This window comes from Bos mutus, chromosome 5 (genome assembly GCF_027580195.1).
Source record: "Bos mutus isolate GX-2022 chromosome 5, NWIPB_WYAK_1.1, whole genome shotgun sequence".
Classification (NCBI taxonomy): Eukaryota; Metazoa; Chordata; class Mammalia; order Artiodactyla; family Bovidae; genus Bos; species Bos mutus.
Window position 1 is genome coordinate 4,304,609 of NC_091621.1, and position 20,394 is coordinate 4,325,002.

The following is a 20,394-nucleotide window of genomic DNA, read 5'->3' on the forward strand; positions in this document are numbered from 1 at the left end:
CTTCACTTTCACTTTTCACTTTCATGCATTGGAGAAGGAAATGGCAACCCACTCCAGTGTTCTTGCCTGGAGAATCCCAGGGACGGAGGAGCCTGGTGGGCTGCCGTCTATGGGGTCGCACAGAGTCGGACACGACTGAAGCGACTTAGCAGCAGCAGCAGCAGGGATTGAACCCAGGTCTCCTGCATTGCCGGTGGATTTTTTACCATCTGAGCCACCTGGGAAGCCCATTATACTCTCTTATGGATGAGGAAATGAGTCTCTCCATTGAAATTAAGCAGGGATTGGTCTCAGGTTGGTCTGGCTCCAAAACTCTGTTCCCCTTTCCCATATAGATCCATCCAGTTCAGTTTCCTCATAGCACAGATGGGAAGATTAAAGGATTTGGTCCTCAGAAGGGCCATGTGAGCTGGGTGCTATGCTTTTACAGGTCTCAGAAATAAGTTGATAAGGGCCAGTTTGGGGCTTTAGGATGGCGCTCCTCTTAGGTGGAATTTATTTTCTCCTTTTTAGTTGTACCTGGCTTCTTTGTGCACATGCACACACACACACACAACACCTTTCAGTTCAGATAGATTGATTCTTTTGGTCCAGAAATGCTACAGAATAAGATTCCTGGCTTAACGCTGAGGCCCCCAGATGCCCCCAGGTCATGCACATCTACTCCAGTCCCTCCACAGAGCTCCAGGACCATGCCCCCCATCTTGAACTTGGTCCCCATTCTTCCTCCATTCCCAGGGTGCTGTGTCTGTTCTTTGACCCCATTTGGAATTCAGAACATTCAGGTGTTTTTGAGTCATTGTGAGATGCAGACTTCCACAACTAAACTTTCCATCCACTTTCCCAGAATGAGTCCTGTAGGTAGAGCACGGTGGGTAACCGCGTGGGGCTGGATCAAACTGCCCAGGTTGAACTCCGGCTCTGCTACTTAGTAAGATTTGGATGAGTTGCTCCTTGGAAATGTTAGAAACAAAACCAGCCATTTACTGAGCTCTTGCTCTGTGGCAGCCACTGGGTTAACTGCTGGAAATTTACTACTGCATTAATCCTCATCACAAACATTTGAGATGATTGATACCCTCCTTCTACAAAGGAGGAAATTGAGGCTCAGATGGGTAAAGTTAACTGTCCAACGTCACACAGTTATTGTCAGACATGGGACTTGAACCCAAGTCAGACTGATTCTGAAGTTGTTCTTCAATCAGTTATGCAATAAGGTTCTCTGAGAGGGGAATAGTCAACTCTATTTTACAGAGGTGCCATAATGAAGAAAAGTACATGTGCTTAATGAACAGTGGCTAAGGTCTCTTTTGCTAGTAATGTTCTAAGATTAGAACATTCTAACGTTCTAAGTCCTATGGTGTGACTGTTCCATTCACAGAGTCAAAGAAGTCAAAAGACAGCAGCGTATACCAAAAAGTTCCAAAGGCTCTCCACAATGAAGAAGTATTTGCTGAGATGTGGCTCTAAGTCAACAAGGATAGAGAGAAAGACATTATGAAACTGAATTAGAATGGAAAACCCTAGATAATAAAAATGGGTTTAGTAGTTTTAGCACAGACAGGCACCTCGGATCATCTACACAATACTCCTGTCTAATAGATAAAGAAACAAGATTTGATGAAGTGAAGACACTAAGATCACCCTCTTAGAAAATATCAGAGCTAGGCTTGAAGGCCAGTACTCCAGGGGAAGTGTTGATTTGGGGATTTAATCTCTCCTCCTAATGACTCTGATCAGCTACCCAACTGGTCTGATAATTTCAATCATCCTTCAAACAAGTAAAGTTTGTAGAGCTACTGCTGCTCGCTCACCACTGTGATAAGTGCTTTGAGTACAAAGGAAACTTCAAGCTCAGTCACTGACTCCACAAAAGCTACAGTGTCCTTGGTGAGCAGAAATCCATCCTTAAGATTATTAGGCAACAAGCAGTTCAGTGCCAGGGTGTCATGACCATGGGAGCAGTTCAATTAGAAGGGAGGAAAGAGAAAAAGGAGATTCAGAAAGACTGATGAGAGGAAGAAGAAGAGGGGAGGGAGAAGGAAAGATAGAAACATCAAAGACAGACAGGAGAGAGGCAATTACAGCTAACATTCCTGCTTTATTTCTTCCCTTAGCACTTAACACATCTGCTATTCTATAGACTGAATTTATTTATCTTTATTATGTGCCTCCCTACATTAGATTGTAAGTGCCATAAAAGGAAGGAATTTTATGTCTTTTTATCTACCCCCCACCCCCTACAGTGTTCTACACTCAGCATCTAGAATAGTGTCAGGCACAGTGGAGGCTCCATGGTTATTTGTTAGACAAATGAATGAAATGAGTAAGCACTGACCACTTACCATATGCACCGTGCTAAGCCCTTTTAATTTTCCAACAACACTGTGAAGAAGATATTATCTTCAGTTAACACACGGGGAAATGAAAGCTCAGAAGATTTTAAAGCACTTGCCTAAAGTTACAGAGCTATTGAGCATTGGAGTCTGTTATGGAAAAAGGTTTTAGGATACAGACAAAAGGAGATTGTTGTTGTTATATGATGACATAGTTAATGCCATCTTATAGAATCAAAGCACTGCTTTTTCTTCTGAAAAATTTCAAACATACGGAAAAGTATAAATAATTTTAAGAGAATTCCCTGGCAGTCAGGGGTTAGGATTCCACACTTCCTATGCAGGGAGCTTGGGTTTGATCCCTGGTTGGGGAACTAAGATTTCACATGCTGCATGGGAAGGCCCCCCCGCAAAAAAGAGAGAGAATTTTAAAATGAACACCCAGTGTACTCAACACTAAGCTTTATAAATTTTTAACATTTCACATATTTGAATTTTTTTTAATTGAAGATAAAAATGAAGCCCCAGTGTTCCCTTCCTTAACATGCTCTGACACAGCGTGCCCTTATGTAATTACTGTCTCAAATCTGCCATTTATTGTTCAAACACATTTCTACATACATTTATATATCCACAAAAGCTAATGATATTGTTTTTTATTTTCAAACTTGATAGACACGGTACCATATTTTACAGAGCATTCTGCAACCTGCACTTGATACCTTGGGTTTTTAAAGATCTATCCACACCAAGGCGCATTGCTCTTGTTTAATGGCCATGGCCATTGTGTGACCATAGCACGATTTATTTGTCCATTCTCCTGTTGATGGAATTTAGGTTATTTACGTTTTTGACTACTGGAAACTGGCTCTAATGAATCTCTTTTTTTAATTTCTGTACCTGTTTAGGACCAGAGGTAGAATCTCTGGGTCTAAGAGCATCTACATTCTTGTCTTATGAGGTAGTGCCAAACTGCTCACTAATATTTTTCACACCCTTACTGGTAGTGTAGTTAATACAGTATTTGCCATCTGAAGGGCGTGAAATGTTACTGTCTTTATGTTGCAGTACCCTAATTTTTAGAGAGGTGCAACCTCTTTTCATATGATTATTTCCATTTGAATTTACTTTTCTGTGAACTGTCTATTCATGTTCTTTGCCCATTTTTCTATTAGGGTATTTTTTTTTGAAGATTGTATTTAAATTATTTATCACATTATTTTCCAAACACGAACAGGGTACACGTAAATAATACTTTCAAATTTTTTCCCTTGAAGGCCTTAAAATAATTTTTGTTAGAATTATTTTACTGACACCTTTCTGTTGCTATTATGAATGCAAAATATAAATATGGACATATAGACTGATACATAGAGATAGCTATTTTCTATTTAATGGTAAGAGTGCTAAAGATTTTTTTAAAACTGAAGTCAGTAACCTGCCTGAATTCTTATTTGTTCTATTAGTTTGTAGATTATTTTTTGTCAGCCATCATGACATCTATAAAGACGATTTTGTGTTTTCCTTTCCCATTCTTATATTTCATTTCCTTTTCTTGTTGCATTTGCTAGCACCTCCAGTACATAGCTATCAGAAACAGTATTAAAAAGCATTTGTTTCTTATTCATGACTGAAATGGGAAAACTTCTAAAGTTCCACCACTTAGTATACTGTTTTCTGCAGGTTTTTAAAATACTCTTTAACATATTAAATGAATTCCCTTCTGTTCCTAGTTTGCCAAGAGTTTTTAAAAGTTATACTTGAGAGCTGAATTGTATCAAATACATTTTTTCCTCTGTATCTATAGATGTTCATATAATTTTTCTCTTTTAACAGGGAAGACCTTTAATTTGTAATGTATGTTAATGAGTAATTTTCTGACTTTGAATCATACTTGAATTCTTGGCATTGTACTCATCAACCATGATTTTTAAAAAATTTGCCCTGGATTTGATCTGCTAGTATTTTATTCATATATATAGATGAATATTTTCATCTATATTTATGTGTGGTTGAGTCATAATTTCCTTTTCCTCTACAGCTCTTCTAAGTTTTTGAAGCTGAGATTATATCAGCTTTCCTTCTTTTGTTTTTATTCTCTAAAACACTGATTTTCATGTTAATTTTCATAAACTAAGGATTTTATGCTTCTTAAGGGTTTAGTAAAAGTTGCAGTTTATGCCTGATTGTTTTGAGGGAAGAGATCTTTTCATTTACTGTGATTATTAGTTGATCTTATTTCTAGCATCTTATTTCATGTTTTGAGTTTATATTTTTTCTAAACTTCCTTTATTTTCTTAATTCTTGTCAGTTAAATTTTCACATTTTTCCATTTTTCTTTGGCAAATTACGATTCTATTCTTCTAGTGATGATTCTATATCCTACACATCTATTAAGTCCAAACTATACATTCGTTTCAACAAAATCTAAAGTTATATAGTATTTCAAGACAAAGACCTTTAGCATACTCTAACTATTCCTGAAAGATTCTCTCCCCACTTCCCTGTGTTTTATTGTTTCCTACAGTTTAATTTTACCTTTTTATAACACACAACAAAAGTTTTTAAATTACAATCAAAAGTTACTTAAATTTGCTTATATATTTTAAAATTTCTTTCATCTTAAAGATGGCCCCCAAATTCTTTAACAAGCCTTCCTGGGAAAATTGTGTGTGTTGTGCGGGGGGGCGGAGGGGGTGGGAGGTGGTCTATGCACTTCTTTCAATCTCGGGAGGTTTGTGACTGCTTTTATCACCAGAGCAAGGGTAGTGACACTTTCGCTTCTGAGACTGAGTTGTAAGAGGCATTGTCGCTCCCTCCTTGGCACACTTGTTCAGGGGGCCTGAGCCTCCGTGAGAGAAGTTGAACTGTTCAGAGGCCACCGTGCTGTGAGCACACAGCACGGAAAGTGAGCCGCACAGAGAGGCCATTTGAGTGCATCCTGATCCGCTGTCCTAGGCTCCAAGTCATCCCAGCCCAGGCACTAGACACCTGAGGATTCCAGAGGATTCCAGCCTCCAGCTGGGTGAGCTCCAACTTTTGAGTCCTCCCATCTGAGGTCCCAGATATCACAGAACAGAGGCCAGCCATCCCTGCTGGACTCTGAGGTCCCAGACATCATACAGCAGCGACCAGCCATCCCTGTGTTCACATTCCTGACACATCGAATCTGTTGGCATAATTTTGTTTTAAACCACTACACTTTTGGTAAACAACAATATCTAGAACATTGCTATTTCTTGCATCCCAGAACTTAGTGATGGTTTTATTTTTCTTCTTATTGAAATGTACCCTTTAATTTTTTTAAGTGAAGTTCTACAGGCGCCACAGTTCTCTGAGTTTTTGTATAACTGAAAATATCTTTGCTTTGCCCTCACTTTTCAATAATGGTTGACAGTTCTTTGTTCTCAACAGTTGTCTTCTGGCATCTCTTATTACTCATGATCATCTAATTATTGTTCTTTTCTCTCATAGCTTAATTTTTTTTTTATTCCATCAATATGGCTTTAGAAAAACCATCAACGAGGGGTAAACAGTTTATCTAGCCTTTTTCATGCCATGCATCTGAGCCCAGGATATTTGTCTTAATTATGGTAATTGAGAAAGCATGGCTTTTGTGGCAAGGCAGATCTGATTTTGAAACAGAGCTCTGCCACTTACCATATTGATTTTGGGCAAGAAAATTCTCCATCTCAGTAAAAAGATACCTATCATTGTCTGCCTTGCAGAGTTGATGTGAGAATTAAATGGTACTGTGTGCTTCCTACACACTTGTCAAAAAGAGTAGCGTTATCTTGCTTTTGCTTCCTGTTCTATCACAGCTTCCTTGTCTGTTATATTGAGGCACTGCTAGTGGACCTCATAAGTTGTGAGAATTCAGTGAGAAAGTGCCTAATATTGTGTCTAGTGTATATTAGGCCCTGAATAAACATTACTTTGTTTTTCTTATTACTATTTGGCTGAAGAAAGTTAGAAGACGCCTTAGCAGTGTGACCCTAGCGGGGGAGCCCCTAGCGGGGGAGCTCAGCTCAGTTTGCTGTATATTCTGGGCAAGCCCCGTCTCCTCTCTGGGTTTCTGCTTTTTCTCTCCAATACAGGGAAAGCAATTCCTGCCTCCTGGTGCTTGGAGGGCTTGTGAATGACATTTTGAAGGTCAAGATTCTGCAGTTTAGCAGGTTCTGGGTAAGAGAGCCAGGCCAGGACATCCAAACCTTGAGAAGTAGTCTGGAGGCTCCGTCCGTCACAGTCACTTGGCCTGGGAGCTGCTCCCATGTGGCTTCCCCTGCCCTGCCTGAGCGGGTGAGCTTTGACTCTAGGCCAGGACAAAAGTGTGTAGAAAGGTGAAAACTTGGGAAATGATACGCAGCCCCACCCCCTTAGCCTTCAAATCCAAGGCAGCTTTCCACACCATTTCATGCTGAAGCACTTCCGGGGACTATGTTTGCCTTCTGGATGTTCCCAAACAGTGAAAACAGGGGCATCTGGTGAAAACCCAGAGTGAAAGGGTAAAGACACCTGCCTGCCTCGGGAGCCAGGTATCCTAGGAACTGGACTCAGAGCAGTCAACCGCAAATGCATTGTTGTTGTTGTTGTTTAAATAGAGTCTCTAATTTCCTCACCTCCATTAGGATGAAAAGTTCATTGCCCACCACCCTACCTTTGCTGACTAATTTTGCTAGAAAGTGCTGCTTGCAGCAAAGAAAGAAAGTCTGGCTACTTTAGTTCACAGCATAGGCTCTTTCAGTGAAAAGGAATTAGGGAGAAAAGAGTGAAAAGGAATTAAGGAGAAGAAAGGAGTCAACTACCTTTGAAAGAGGCTCTTCTGGGAAGAGGTGATAGAGTCCCTGCGGGATCATTGTGATATTCCACACGATCATTGTGACGGTCAGCCTGCTACGCGGACACACAAACGCCCGCACCATTCACAGGGCCAGGATCGTGTGGGAGTTATAAGATATATAGAGCTGGCCCCTGCGGCTGGGGGTGGGGCCAGGGAACAGAGGGCTCTTTTTCCTAATTAGCTGTTTTTATACAGGGAACACATGACCCAAACACAACCACCAACTGTGTCTTTGACATATACAGGCAGAAAGGGGGAGCTGGGCTTTTGTCTGCCGCAAATTCTTTCAACTTGCCTGTCACCCCAAGCCGCAAAACTCAACAATGAGTCGGATGAGCAGGACCATTTCAGAGACCTTGCTAAACGGACTTGGAGACAGGTATTATTTCCATCTGTTCAGGGTTGAAAAATACAGTAAACGTGAAATTGGGTCCATATCTTTTTCCTTTCCTTTTCTAAAAGTTTTGTGACCATTCTTTGCCATTTGCCTGAGTTTCCAGTGTATCCTAGAATAGTGTATGGTTCAAAAAGAAACAAACACATTTTAAGGAATAGTTTTTCTTAGTACTTATTCACTGAACTCTCATTGTTCTACTGTCCATAACATCGACTGTTAACTTAGTAAATACAAATGGATTTCAAAGACTATTACAACGTCAACTACATTCTCTATCTAATGAAGGGTATTTGATAATATAGTCAGTTTAAGAATCAGCAAATTGAAGCATAAGATATAAAGCAAGGAGAGGATGCTTGCTTTGTGGATGTGTATACATTTATTTGTGTGGCATCGTTCATTCTTTGATTCTAAAACAATGAAAAAATCTTGAGTATTTTTTACCCATTGGCTTAACTGAAAGCAGTTATGCACAAATGGTTTTCCCAGAGCCAGAGGTAACATGTGCTAACACTAACTATGCTGAACTGGAAGTCATCAAAATGCCGTGTCTGATGTCACTGCCCAGGTAGCGGTCACCAGAGCATTTCCATACACAGCTCAAAGAGAATTTCCGTCTGTAGCCATGGTGCAGGCAGGTTCAGAGAACTTCCCAATGCTGAGATTAAAGAAATCCACAACAAAACACTTCTCCAATTGGGTAAACACAGTCTTTCACGGACAGAGCTGTTTAGAAAAAATAGTGCATTCTTTGTTTCAACACATATTCACCATGTTGTATAGCACAACTGGAAAATACTGACAAGACCATAAAAAAAATAGATGGAAAAGTGTCAGATTAAACCCAGAGCAAAGCCCAGAGCTGATTGGCTTAATTGGAGATAATGAGAAGCAAAAATCACATTTCTACATGCAAAGTTAAACAGAGAACAAGGTAATTACCCTGAAAATTTACCAACAGCCCTTTGCTGAAATGCCTAGAAAATTGAAGGCCAGAGCGGTTTTGAGATTTCAAATGTCTGGATAATGCCTAGAAGTCCTACGTCACTTGTTTAATGATGACCTGAACTCCGTGCATATGCCATTCTTTCTAAGGAAACATAATATTCCCCCCAAGTCAGTGATTAGGTTCTTGCCCACAGACTATTAGAAGCACCTCTGGGCAGAGATTTCAAGTTCCGTTAACACTGGAAAACAGAAGACAAGGACTTGGGGTAGGGATGTCTCCTGGAGGTGGTGCAAACCCAAGGGGTCAGGAAAGCAAAGGGGAAAATGAATGCAGAAGTCCTTCACGAGGGATCAGACCAGGGCATGTCATCAAAGAAACTTGTCTACCCACCGCTGGCCTGTCAGTCAAGCCATTTGCAAATGTTTGGACTCAGGGGCTTCTTCATGTGCCCAGTCTTGGCATATCCACACTATGAAACTTGTCAAAATAGTCCTGTAAAAGTAGCCATGACTGGGGCTTCCAGAAAAAGGGGAGCACAGCTGTTGCTATTTACTCCTCTTTAAACTCAAATAGTAGTGTGTGCCAACCTCTCATCTTCAGATATGAATACTTCTCCTTTAGCATGCAATGCCATCTTTCTCCCTGAAAGTCCTAACATCATGTCCCCCAGAACAGAGGATGTTTCCGGGTGCTGTCGTTATGGTCTCAGAGACAACAAGACCATGCCTAACTCTGGAGAGATGGACTGGATCCATGGAGCCCAGAGAAGACGTTTTTGGTTTGGAGGGGGCTGGGGTGGACTTACCGAAGCTGGGGGCACTGTGCAAGGTCATGTCCCGGATCACCCTTGTGCCAAAACAGGACCACATCAAGAGAAACTGCTGGGCCACCTTCTTCAGGGATCCTTGTCTCTTGGCAGCCACCTAAGAGAGAGTGAACAGCTCTAAGAGTGGTTGATTTGATTTTCACTTATTATTCTTTTTTATAAAAAATGACAAGAAGGTTTATGGGTCTCTAAGTTTAATGTCATGGAACGGTGGTTTTTGACTTTTGATTTTTAGCAGCAAAAGTACACTCTAAGAAATGAAATCTTAAGTCAAGACTCAATGTGTACAACAGAAAAAAGAGATTCTGGCCTGGTTGAGCCAGGGGAGGGAGCCTCAGAGTCTTGCCTCCTTTGAGTCTCTTTGCTGCCTACCTCCAAAGGGTGGGGGGGTGGGCAAGTTTTGTTTTGGATCCCTAGGGCTCTGAGGCCACCGAGGAAACACTCAGCTAGCTTGCTGCTGGCGACCCAAGTGCCACCAACAAGAGTGATGGACTGCCATACAGGGCCGGGACCTTCCGCTCAGCTGACCCACCTTCACAACACACCGGTCCACCATGGTGTCCAGCCACTCGATGTAGGACTCAATGGGAGACTGTTCCTCCAGGAGGTGGTCAAATTCCTGATACACTGTCAAATAAAGGAGAGCCCCCCACACCATGCAGTTGGGTTTAAACAGAGAAACATTCAAAGATTTAGAGAATACACCCCGACTTATCTTTCCAGGCTCATCTTCCATGCCTAGGAACACTTTCAACCATGGCCACCCCCAGCTTACTTGCCATTCCTTTAAACCTCTGCTTGGATTGTTTCAGTTCAGTCAGTCAGTTCAGTTGCTCAGTCGTGTCCGACTCTTTGCGACCCCATGAATCGCAGCACGCCAGGCCTCCCTGTCCATCACCAACTCCCGGAGTTCACCCAGATTCACATCCATTGAGTCAGTGATGTCATCCAGCCATCTCATCCTCTGTCGTCCCCTTCTCCTCCTGCCCCCAATCCCTCCCAGCATCAGAGTCTTTTCCAATGAGTCAACTCTTCGCATGAGGTGGCCAAAGTTCTGGAGTTTCAGCTTTAGCATCATTCCTTCCAAAGAAATCCCAGGGCTGATCTCCTTCAGAATGGACTGGTTGGATCTCCTTGCAGTCCAAGGTACTCTCAAGAGTCTTCTCCAACACCACAGTTCAAAAGCATCAATTCTTCCACGCTCAGCCTTCTTCACAGTCCAACTCTGACATCCATACATGACCACAGGAAAAACCATAGCCTTGACTAGACGGACCTTTGTTGGCAAAGTAATGTCTCTGCTTTTGAATATGCTATCTAGGTTGGTCATAACTTTCCTTCCAAGGAGTAAGCGTCTTTTAATTTCATGGCTGCAGTCACCATCTGCAGTAATTTTAGAGCTTGGATTGTTTAGTCCATCACAAAACAGCAGAAATGATCCTCCTGTGAAATTCTATTTACCCTCTTATGCCCCCTTTCAGCAGAGCTGATCATTCTTCCTCTATATTTCATAGCCCTTAATTATTTGTATTCTTACCTTCAGTATATCATGAAGAGCCCTTTGTTATAGTTAGCGGTGTTCATGGGTGTATCCCCCTGCTATCTCTTTGTCTGATATCTTTATTAGCTGGTGCATTCCCTGTGACATAGCTCTTATCCAGCAAGTGCTTGCTTGTGCAAACAGGCCAGACACATGCTAATGCTCTCTTGCACTCTCTCAGCACATCTGATCATTCAAATGTTTCTGAACCATGATGGTATTGGCCAAGTAGCTGAACCAGCCTCTTAGTGCTTGACATGTAGCAGATGCTTAACAAATATTTGTGGAGTAGAGGGAGCAATCTCTGTGCTTTCAGTTTCCACATCACTAACAGGAGGATAATCGTTATCACTTCACAACCTGTCTTCAGGCACGAGTCAAACAACTGAATCTAGAAAGATTTTGCAATCACTGGAGCACTGTAGAAAGTAGAGACATTGCTGTGATGATCTCCAATCAAAAACAACATCTTTTATTATATTTTTTGTGTATTTTTGTTTGTGGGGCTCGATAAATCAAACCATAATTCAGGAACCACACATTCCTACAGTTTTCATTTGTCAGCAATTTTTGTTGTTCCATTTTCCAGGACCAACCAATCTACTCTACTTTACTTGTGATAGCTTCTGCAAGAGGTTGGCTTGCAGGACCCAAAGTCAAATACTTCAGAACGAGAAAAGACTTTCCAAACCCATTTAGTTGATCTGTGTCATTTTCGAGATGAGGATGTCTCATGTCTATGTCTAAGAGGCTATGTTTAAGAGGTCAAATGACCCCCTCAGAGTCAGAGGATGAGTTGGTGGCAGAACAGGAACTGGCACCACTTTCTCTTTGGTGACACTTTCCCCTTCCTGGCATGGTCTGTGTGCCCAAGCTACTGTGCTTCAATCAATGATGATATGATGATAATGATCATGGTTGCAGTGAAAGTGTTAACTGCCAACATTAACTGAGTGCTTGCCGCATGCCAGGTACTGCCCTAAAATGTTTTATATGGACACACCCTCTAAACTGAGACAACCTCCAGCATGTATGTGAATGTCACGAGGCCAGAACCGAGAACAGTGCCTGATACTTGGTAGCTGCTCAAATGTTTGTTGGAAGGATGAATGGCCCCCAGAGGTAGGTACTGTTATTACTTCCCTCTTTGACAAGTGAGGAAACAGAGGCACTCAGAGATGAGTGACTTTCCAAAGGTTTCACCTCTGGTTAGAGGCAAGTTTCAAATACAGTGGGACTCAAGCACTTGCCTTGCAACCTCTTCACCACACTAGCTCTACACTATGTACCAAGAGCAAGGCACACATTGTCCCATTTAATCTCTTTGCATTATCCCCATTTTACAGATGTGGTAGCCAGAGTCCACCAGAGCCAACATTTGACTTAAGGTCTGTCAGGCATCCCAACCCTATGTTCTCATCGCAGCACCACTTAACACTCCTTCTAATCAGCATGCTCAAATCCTTATGTGCACTTTTTAATTGAAGGTAAATGAGCATCCCCTGCCAGCATCTACATCATGGACATCATGGTAACCCCCTCAAGCAAGAATCTGAAGACTTGTCAATTGGTTGTAAGGGAAGAAGAGTTCAGTACACACTTGCCCCTGGTCCTTCTCAGACTGCCCTTGGTCCAGCTCGCTGTGTTCAGGGACTGATTTCCCAGCTGTCTGGAAGGAGCAAGGGTGACACCCATGTGCCAGCCCATCTGCCTTCAGGCTTCCTCAATCTCCCGCATCCTGTCACTGCATCACTTAGTATATTCCCTCTGGTAAAACTCATCCATTTGGAAGGGCTTCCCAGGTAGCACTAATGGTAAAGAATCTGCCTGCCAAAGCAGGAAACATAAAAGACATGGATTCAACCCCTGGGTTGGGAAGATCCTCTGGAGGAGAACATGGCAACCCATTCTAGTATTCTTGTCTGGAGAATCCCATGGACAGAGGAGCCTAGTGGGCTATAGTCCATGGGGTTGCAAAGGGTCAGACATAACTGAAGTGATTTAGCATGCACACAAGCAACCATTTGGAAATTACTTCTTTGACTTCTGATTTGCCATTAGCTCTAAGCTCCATGTGGGAAGGGCAGTGTCTATCTTATTCACTGCTCTCTGCTTAGCATCTAGCCCAGTGTTCAACCCAGGACAGGCATTCAGTAAGTACCAGGTGGCTTGACCTAAACTTCATTACGACTCCCTTCCTCTGCTGCTGTTGCTGCTGCTAAGTCATTTCAGTCGTGTCCGGCTCTGTGCGACCCCAGAGACGGCAGCCCACCAGGCTCCCCCATCCCTGGGATTCTCCGGGCAAGAACACTGGAGTGGGTTGCCATTTCCTTCTCCAATGCACGAAAGTGAAAGTGAAGTCGCTCAGTCGTGTCTGACTCCTAGCGACCCCATGGACTGCAGTCCACCAGGCTCCTCTGTCCATGGGATTTGCCTGGCAAGAGTACTGGAGTAAGTTGCCGTTGCCTTCTCCGCCCTTCCTCTAGAAGAATACAAAGATTCAAAGGGCAACATTCTGCCCCTAGCCTAAGAAAACAAGAAGTGTGTACGCGTGTTAAGTCACTTCACTCATGTCTGACTCTGTGCGACCCTACGGACTGTAGCCCGCCAGGCTCCTTTGTCCATAGGATTCTCCAGGCAAGAGTCCTGGAGTGGGTTGCTGTGCCCTCCTCCAGGGAAGAAAACAAGAAGAGAAAGGCCCAACAGGTTCTTTCCAGGAGAGGCAGTAGTGATCTGCATGCTGCTCCAGCAGAGGCTCAGCGCCTGGCCCCAAAACAAGCAGTGGTGATTGTATGTTTCCTTATGAGTCTGGGTTACAGTTTCTTCCCCCACGAAAGCTGGAGAGAGGAGAAGAGAGCTGAGTCCAGTGCTGCTAGGAATGGTGAGCAGAACCAGGAAGCTGGATCACTCTGGGCTTTCGCCCCTCTGGTTTGGTCCTCCACAAACTTTGCTGGGCCCCTCCTCCACACCTGGCCCTGTGTGAGGCCCTGGGGGCACGACCATCTGGGTACAGATAGAAGGCAATGGCACCCCACTCCAGTACTCCTGCCTGAAAAATCCCATGGACAGAGGAGCCTGGTAGGCTGCAGTCCATGGGGTCGCTAAGAGTCGGACATGACTGAGCGACTTCACTTTCACTTTTCACTTTCATGCATTGGAGAAGGAAATGGCAACCCACTCCAGTGTTCTTGCCTGGAGAATTACAGGGACGGGTGGGCTGCTGTCTCTGGGGTCGCACAGAGGCGGACATGACTGAAGCGACTTAGCAGCAGCAGCACTGTTAGGGTGCTCACAGTCATGCTCTCCATTGCTTTCTAGAAGGAAAAACAGGACAGGGAGCATGACTGTAAAAACTTAGAATGGTCCTAGAACATCTGAAGCTTGCCCACATCTCATTATTTTTGTCTGCTCTGGCATGCACTAGTGCATGGTAGGACACGGAGACTAGACCTGGGTTCCAGGTTCAGCTCTGCTGCCTTAGGCAAGGTTCACTGGCTCAGGGAGGCTCAGTTTGCTCATCTGTAACATGGGGGTGATAAGCGAATCTTCCCTCAGGACCTGGCATAAACTAGGCAGTCTATCAGCTGAATTATGATTTTAGTGACAATCTCTAACATTCTCAACAGGGGAAAGCAGGCTGGAGGCTGTTGCAGAGGAAGAAATATGAGCCTGAGAGGAGCTCCGAGGTCGCGAGGAAAGAAACTCATATGTTAAGGATGGTGGTGTTCTGTAGTCCTCCCATGTCCTCTGCTGCCAAGAACAGCAACCCGACCATATCAGGATAATATCTGGAGCAATAGTCTCCCAGTCTTTGCCCACAGGGGTCACAAGTTCACAGAAGTAAGTCACCATCCACTTCCTTCTCAGATATCTACTGTGATTGACAGGTTCACCTGCCAATATGTGGGCTGACTCCCGTGACTCTCCATGGAAAAGCAGGCAGCACATCCAGTTACCTCCAGGCTGACGTACGCCAAGAGAGGTGCCAAGCTTTGTTCCTCATTTGTTGATGCCACCCAGGGAATGGCAGCTGGCACCGAGGGTCGTGTGTGGGGCCTTCTGCCTGATGTGTCCTGCCCGATATCCCAGAACCCATTTTCCCCAGCAATGTGGACCCATGTCCTTGTAAATCAACCGGCTCCTCCCCCTGGGCCAACCCCTTTAACAGGGACAACAGGAGGGGAGGGATGGGATCCCAGGGAGAAGGACTGGGTGGGAGTGCCACTTTGTTTACCAACATACTCTTTCTTTTTAAACAAATAAAAAGACACACGCCCTGATGGAGCATCTTACACTGGATGATGAGCTTCCGGTGCTCATCACGAGTGTCCTCCATGGTGTAAAGGGTTTGCTTGGTAATGCTGTTGAGGTCCACGTTCCTCCAGTCTTCCAGCATTTGGAACGTGATGTCTGCACTGTGGATCACTGTTCGAGATGCCTGGAAATCCAATCCAATCAACTCATTAGCTCATGGGTTGTTAGATTCAAACCCTTCCCCTTATTTCCTTTCAGTTCTTTTTAATGAATCTACTCATGGGGCTTCGCTAAGTGCTTTGAAATTCAAGAAAACTCAGAAGATGAGTCTGTAACTTGGAAGATCTGTATACTGTCTTCTGTGGCTCTCTCCTCATGTCTCTGTTTATAAGAAACGACCCCCCAGTGGCCTAGGTCAAAACAAACCTGCTATTCCCCACACCTCCTCCCTCCCACCCTCCCACCCCGGCTTTGGTCTTGACCTGGTGCAACAGTGGGATGAGGCCCAGAGATCTGTCAGCCTCCTGATGGGAGCTTGTTGGGTGAGAGCTCTGTGTTTAACAACCCATGTCTCTAGCACCTGAGAATTGACAGGCTCAGATTTTGAAAAGGTCCCACTACCCTTGGGACTATGATAGATTTCAACCTCAGAAATGTTGCAAGGTGTATTTTTCATCTAAATACATTCTGAAGCAGTTTATGGTCTACGTTTTTGTTTTTCGGTTTTTATGTGACTATAATGACTAAAACAAAGATGAATAATTGAGATAGAAGAAAAGGAAAACTATACCTTACAGCTCAGTGGTTTGTTAATGTAAGTGTGAATGTGAGTGTGTATGTGTGTTTAATCTGTGGCTTCCCCAGCAATCCTCATAGTAGAATTTAAATTTGAGAGCTGGAACAATACTCGGAACAATAGTTGGAACTAGCAAGTTGGAACAATACTGATAAAAGCAAAGAAAAACATTTCCAGAATCATTTCCTTTCCTTGCATGTTTTCAAAAATGTCTTTAATGAAACAAGATTTCAAAGACACGTGGACCTTTTAAGTCTCCTAATGCTTGTGAATTTCCAATCAGATGTAAATACTGACAGCCCCTTTTACACGTAGACTGTCCGAGTACAGGTAAAATCTTCCTCATATCAATGTAGAATGCTTTGAAGGACACAGGCATTGGGTTGATTTCTAATGATAATGAGAACAACTGAATATGGAAATTTCAGATTCTGGATTCAAACATACTGAGTTCAAATCCTGACCTTGCTGCTGACCAGCTGATTGATCAGAGGCAGGCAAGGAGATTAATTTCAGTTTCCTGACCTCTAAAATAGAGATATAATAGTATGCATCTCTTTAGGAGGGCCATTGTTGGATATTCCTTGGGGTAATGTTTGCAAGGTGCACATTTCAGGGAGTAAGAGCCCAGTAAATGGGCCTTCTGTCATGCAGGTCAGTTCTCTTTGTTGGGAGGGCACTGACACCTGAGGGGCCTTTGCACTGACTGCTCCTGCTGCTGGAATGTTCTTCTCTCGCCCTGCCCTGGCCTCCTGGCCATCATGTATGCTCCAAGTGAAGTGTAGCACCCATGCAGAGGCCTTCTCTAGCCGCATCATTTGAATAGGATCTAAAATGCCCGGTTATCCTCTATTTCCACTCACTTTCCTTCATAATACTTATCACTTTTTATTATTTTGGTGTTTTTTTTTTTTTCTCCTGCTGAGGCCAGGTGTCTGGCACACAGTAGGCACTCAAAGGATTTTGTGGGATGAATGGCTGAGATATGAATGCCAAATTGCCCGCTTAGTGTATCCAGAAGGGCCTGAATATTTGGCTTTGGTTTTAAGTATCTGGCGGTGGGGGCATTTGGTCAGATGTTGTTTTGTCTGACTTGCTTTGTGTATGTTTAGGAAAGCTCGCCGGGATATTAGCTGAGATGTTACATGATGTCTCATCCCCCTCACTAATCCTGATCCTTTGGGTGGTCCAGGAATGTGTCTGGTGGCTGTCCAGTGAAGATGGGAAAGGTAGCAATTGCTGATTAACTTACATACAGTCTGTCTGGAAAGTGGAGAGAGTGTGTCTGTGTGTGCACATGAGCATGTAGGCTGTTGTGGGCACACAAGTGGATGCTTTTACTACCTGGCACATTAAAAGGTCAAGCCTTTCCACCCTTCCTAAGTGTCTAGTTCTATGTCCTAACTGCTACTGCTAAGTCACTTCAGTCGTGTCCGACTCTGTGTGACCCCATAGATGGCAGCCCACCAGGCTTCCCCGTCCCTGGGGTTCTCCAGGCAAGAACACTGGAGTGGGTTGCCATTTCCTTCTCCAATGCATGAAAGTGAAAAGTGAAGGTGAAGTCGCTCAGTCGCGTCCAACTCTTAGCGATCCCATGGACTGCAGCCTACCAGGCTCCTCCATCCATGGGGTTTATCTAGGCAAGAGTATTGGAGTGGGGTGCCATTGCCCTCTCCGTCTATGTCCTAAAACCATATCTATTTCCCTGATATGACCCTAAGATTGTCTCTTCCAAGCTGGGGAATAGAACCAGAAGACAGTCACCCTCAGAAATATGACAATGCTTCTTTTTTTCCTTTTTAAAAGAATACCTCAAATCAATTAATTTTATATACACATTAAAATATTTTATATTTAATAAATATGTAAGCTACAAAGACAATAATGACAATTCCCAAGACCCAATACCCATGATGAATATGACTTTCCATGAGCTAGAATTTACCATCCTTAATGGCTGGAAATGTTTGCTTCTATCACATTGCTGATTTTGTTATTATAAAATTATTATTGTTTTTGTTTAAAAAGATACACATCTATGCAATATACATTTAGCAGAAAATATTTAACAAGAAACTTTTGATCTTTATGGGTAGCTGTTACGTGTTTAGTGATAATAATGGAACCCTCAGGCTTATGTCGAGTCCATCCTAAAACCTTTTGATGGAGAGGGGTAGGATTTGAAAACTAACCCTGGCAGTGTTTATTTTGTTAATATTCATCTTATTTCCTGAGTCCCGTCCATCTGTGAGGCTCTACCCTACCCCAGAACAGTGCCCCGGGGTGGCCTCTGTGACAGCATGAGTGTGGAGGGTCTCCTTCTGGTCTCCAAACCACCCTTTGTGCTATTTTATTCCAGGGGCAGGGCTGGAACAGTGAGGTGTGTGTGTGTGTTGGGGGGTACTTTTATACTTTCTGGTTTCTGCTTCCTTCAGGCCACTCCAACTAGAGACCCCCATCACCACCTCGACCTTGAGTAACCACCACCGATCTGGAGCCAGCAGTGTAAGGGAGAGGTTACAGACCCGAACACACAGACAAGGCATACAGGTGACACTCATGAGCGAGGTGGGCCAAGCGTAAGAGAAAGTGGGGGTGATGACGAAGAAGCTCAGCCCATCCAGCGGCTTGCTACCCTGGGGAAATTAGTTCTGGGGTGGCAGCTCTTAAAAGTTTTCTACAGAAAATGTGGGTGTTTAGTTGTCATCGCCCAGTTTCCACTGTTAGTGACTAAATGAAAAAATATTTTTGAACCTATGCCAGTCGAACAAAAATAATGCCACACATCTGAGGGCCAGATTTGACCTGTAGCCACCCGTTTGTCCCCTCTGCTTTAAGGTCATTCATATTTTAATGAATGTTAGTGGGCTGCCTTAACAGACTTAGATTTGCTTCCTTAAGGTGCAAAATGAACAGAAATGCAAAGATTTATGCCTTCAGTTAGAACTACAGAACTATAGTGGGATCTTCTAATTTTTACTATATATACCTTTATTAGTTTTGTTGTTGTTGTTGTTGTGAGTACATATCACTTCTGTGCTAAAAAGAACAGAAATCTGGGGCAAAACAAAATTGGGGTGATTCTGCACCCCCCTAGGTTACATGTGGCAATGGTGAAGGCATTCTTGACTATCGCAATTGCGGTGGTACTTGGGGGTGGGTGGCCTTACTGGCATTGAGTAAATAGAGGCTAGGGATGCTACTAAACATCTACAATACACAAAACAACCCCCCACAATAAAGAATCACCCAGCCCCAAAAGGCAACTGTGGCTGAGAAACCCTGACGTACTCAAGCAAAACACAAACTTATGGACCTAGAGTATCCGAAGGGTTAATGGACAAATGACGTCAGAAATTATTTTCTATGTTAGCTGAAACCACTTAGTGATTGGCTAACATTTCAATTCCTTATCTGTAGAAATTCAAGATAATAGTGAGAGTGTACTAGTGTTTTTTAAAAGACTTTTTTGATGTGGAACCATTTTAAAAGTCTTTATTGAATGTTATAATATTGCCTCTGTTTTCTGTTTTAGTTTTTTCATCACAAGGTATGTGAGACCATAGCTCCCAAACCAGAGATAGAACCTGGACCCCCTGCACTGGGGGGTGAAGTCTTAATCACTGGACCGCCAGAGAAGTCCCATGAGAGTGTACTGTTAAACAGCCACATCATCCTGATGGAGCCTCTCCAGAGTTTCCCGTGGATTTGCCCCTCAGTTGCAATGACTTAGCAGTAGTTAGAACGTATAACACAGGACAGCTACCTGGCAAAGGTGATTTAGTGATGTTTGCCGTCTCAGGATTTGGGAAAATCTTCTTGACACTGCAAGAAGAAAAGAGTGAGTATGAAATACTTGCATGCTTTATGGTCTGACCTGGGATTTTCTGGGGGCGATTTTCAAAAGTAGCTTATTTGCCTAACTTTTTCTCATGCATGGTCCAACAGTATTTTCTATTACCCACTGATGAAACCCTGCATCTGCTCTTTTGTTCTCCCACTTGGACAACTATTTCCTAAGATGGTGATATTTGGGGTACATATTTCAAAGTTGCCTGCACTCCACACTGGCAGGTGTGAGAAATTGTGGCGTCAATCAACCGTGAGTAAAAGCAATTATTTACTTGTCTTTCATTTCGCTAATTGCAAGTTCAATCTCTTCTCCCCATAAATAATTGCAGGAATCGAGTGGAAGCTTTGAAGAAGGCCCTTTAAAAAGTAGTGTATCTACTAGGAAACCTTGATTGAGCAGGGTTGCTTCTAGGATGGAACCCTGGGCAGCACCTTGAATATGGCTTTGTATTCACAATCTGTCGTTTTCAACCAACGGTCTCCATGCCCTATTGGTGTGTTTTGATGATTGGGTCCTCTGCTAACATAACAGGCTGATGCTTTGAAGTGGGGTGATCTTATATCTGTAGATTTTGAAGCACACAAGCCACATGCCAGTCTGAGA

At 43.3% G+C, this 20,394-nt stretch overlaps 1 protein-coding gene across 2 annotated transcripts in view; it reads right to left on the bottom strand.

Annotated features, from left to right (window-relative positions):
• The window catches only part of RFX4 (regulatory factor X4), a 153,652-nt gene that overhangs the window by 30,912 nt on the left and 102,346 nt on the right, over window positions 1-20,394 (bottom strand). For both annotated transcript variants that reach the window (XM_005893685.3, XM_005893687.3), the window contains 4 exons: window positions 19,705-19,763; window positions 15,182-15,326; window positions 9,881-9,975; window positions 9,328-9,445 (listed from right to left, as the gene is read on the bottom strand). In XM_005893685.3, the coding sequence (XP_005893747.1) occupies window positions 9,328-9,445; window positions 9,881-9,975; window positions 15,182-15,326; window positions 19,705-19,763 (417 nt within the window). The remainder of the gene's footprint in view (window positions 1-9,327; window positions 9,446-9,880; window positions 9,976-15,181; window positions 15,327-19,704; window positions 19,764-20,394) is intronic.